The sequence below is a fragment of the Sinocyclocheilus grahami genome, unplaced genomic scaffold, assembly GCF_001515645.1.
Source record: "Sinocyclocheilus grahami isolate Dianchi unplaced genomic scaffold, SAMN03320097.WGS_v1.1 scaffold5157.1, whole genome shotgun sequence".
NCBI lineage: Eukaryota > Metazoa > Chordata > Actinopteri > Cypriniformes > Cyprinidae > Sinocyclocheilus > Sinocyclocheilus grahami.
This window is the reverse complement of record NW_015509921.1, coordinates 8,995-9,678: the sequence shown is the minus strand read 5'-3', so window position 1 is coordinate 9,678 and position 684 is coordinate 8,995. Positions and strand designations below refer to the sequence as shown.

General features: G+C 43.3%; 1 protein-coding gene across 1 annotated transcript in view; it reads left to right on the top strand.

Moving 5' to 3' along the window:
* The window catches only part of LOC107577114 (low density lipoprotein receptor adapter protein 1-like), a 13,474-nt gene that overhangs the window by 10,631 nt on the left and 2,159 nt on the right, over positions 1 to 684 (top strand). The window contains exon 4 of the mRNA XM_016263225.1: positions 184 to 335. Coding sequence (XP_016118711.1) covers positions 184 to 335 — 152 coding nt within the window. The remainder of the gene's footprint in view (positions 1 to 183; positions 336 to 684) is intronic.

Genomic DNA, 684 nt, shown 5'->3' with positions numbered 1-684 from the left:
CACACACACACACACACGCTCACTTTCTATATTTGTTTAAAGACAAACAGCAGCCGTCAGTTCTTTAATGTGTAACAGCAGCACAAAAAACAGTCCTTGAAGATTCAGCACAGACAGCTGTGTCTGCTCCATGTCCATATCTCTGCAAAACATCATTTTTATTTACTTAAAACTGACTGCAAGTCCTTAACTCTGGTCTGTTTTGTGACCATTTGCCCAGGATATCATACTGCACAGCTGACAAGATGCATGACAAAGTGTTTGCGTTCATCACCCAGAACCAGCAGAATGAGACGCTGGAGTGCCACGCATTCCTCTGTGCCAAACGGAAAGTGGTGAGTGTTTGATGCTTTCCTTATGAAAGCTGTGAATCTTCAGTCACCACAAAGACTTCTGACTGGAACAAAAGCAGTCAAACAAAGCATGAAGAAGGGGGACAGTTTTGTTCCAGAATAGCTGACTAGCTCACGTTGTGTCTGTTGAAGGACAGGCTGTTCTTCAAAGCATTCACTTCACCGTCCAAAAACATGCCTGTTTATGGCTAGATGCTGAGGGTTAGATACAAAAGCTTTCCTAGTTAGCCGCCTACCTAGGCAACATTTAAATGTACCATAAGTGCACTACTGAAACAAAGGCTGATCAGGAAGCTGGATGAATTCAGAGATCCGTTGTTTTGACCAAGTG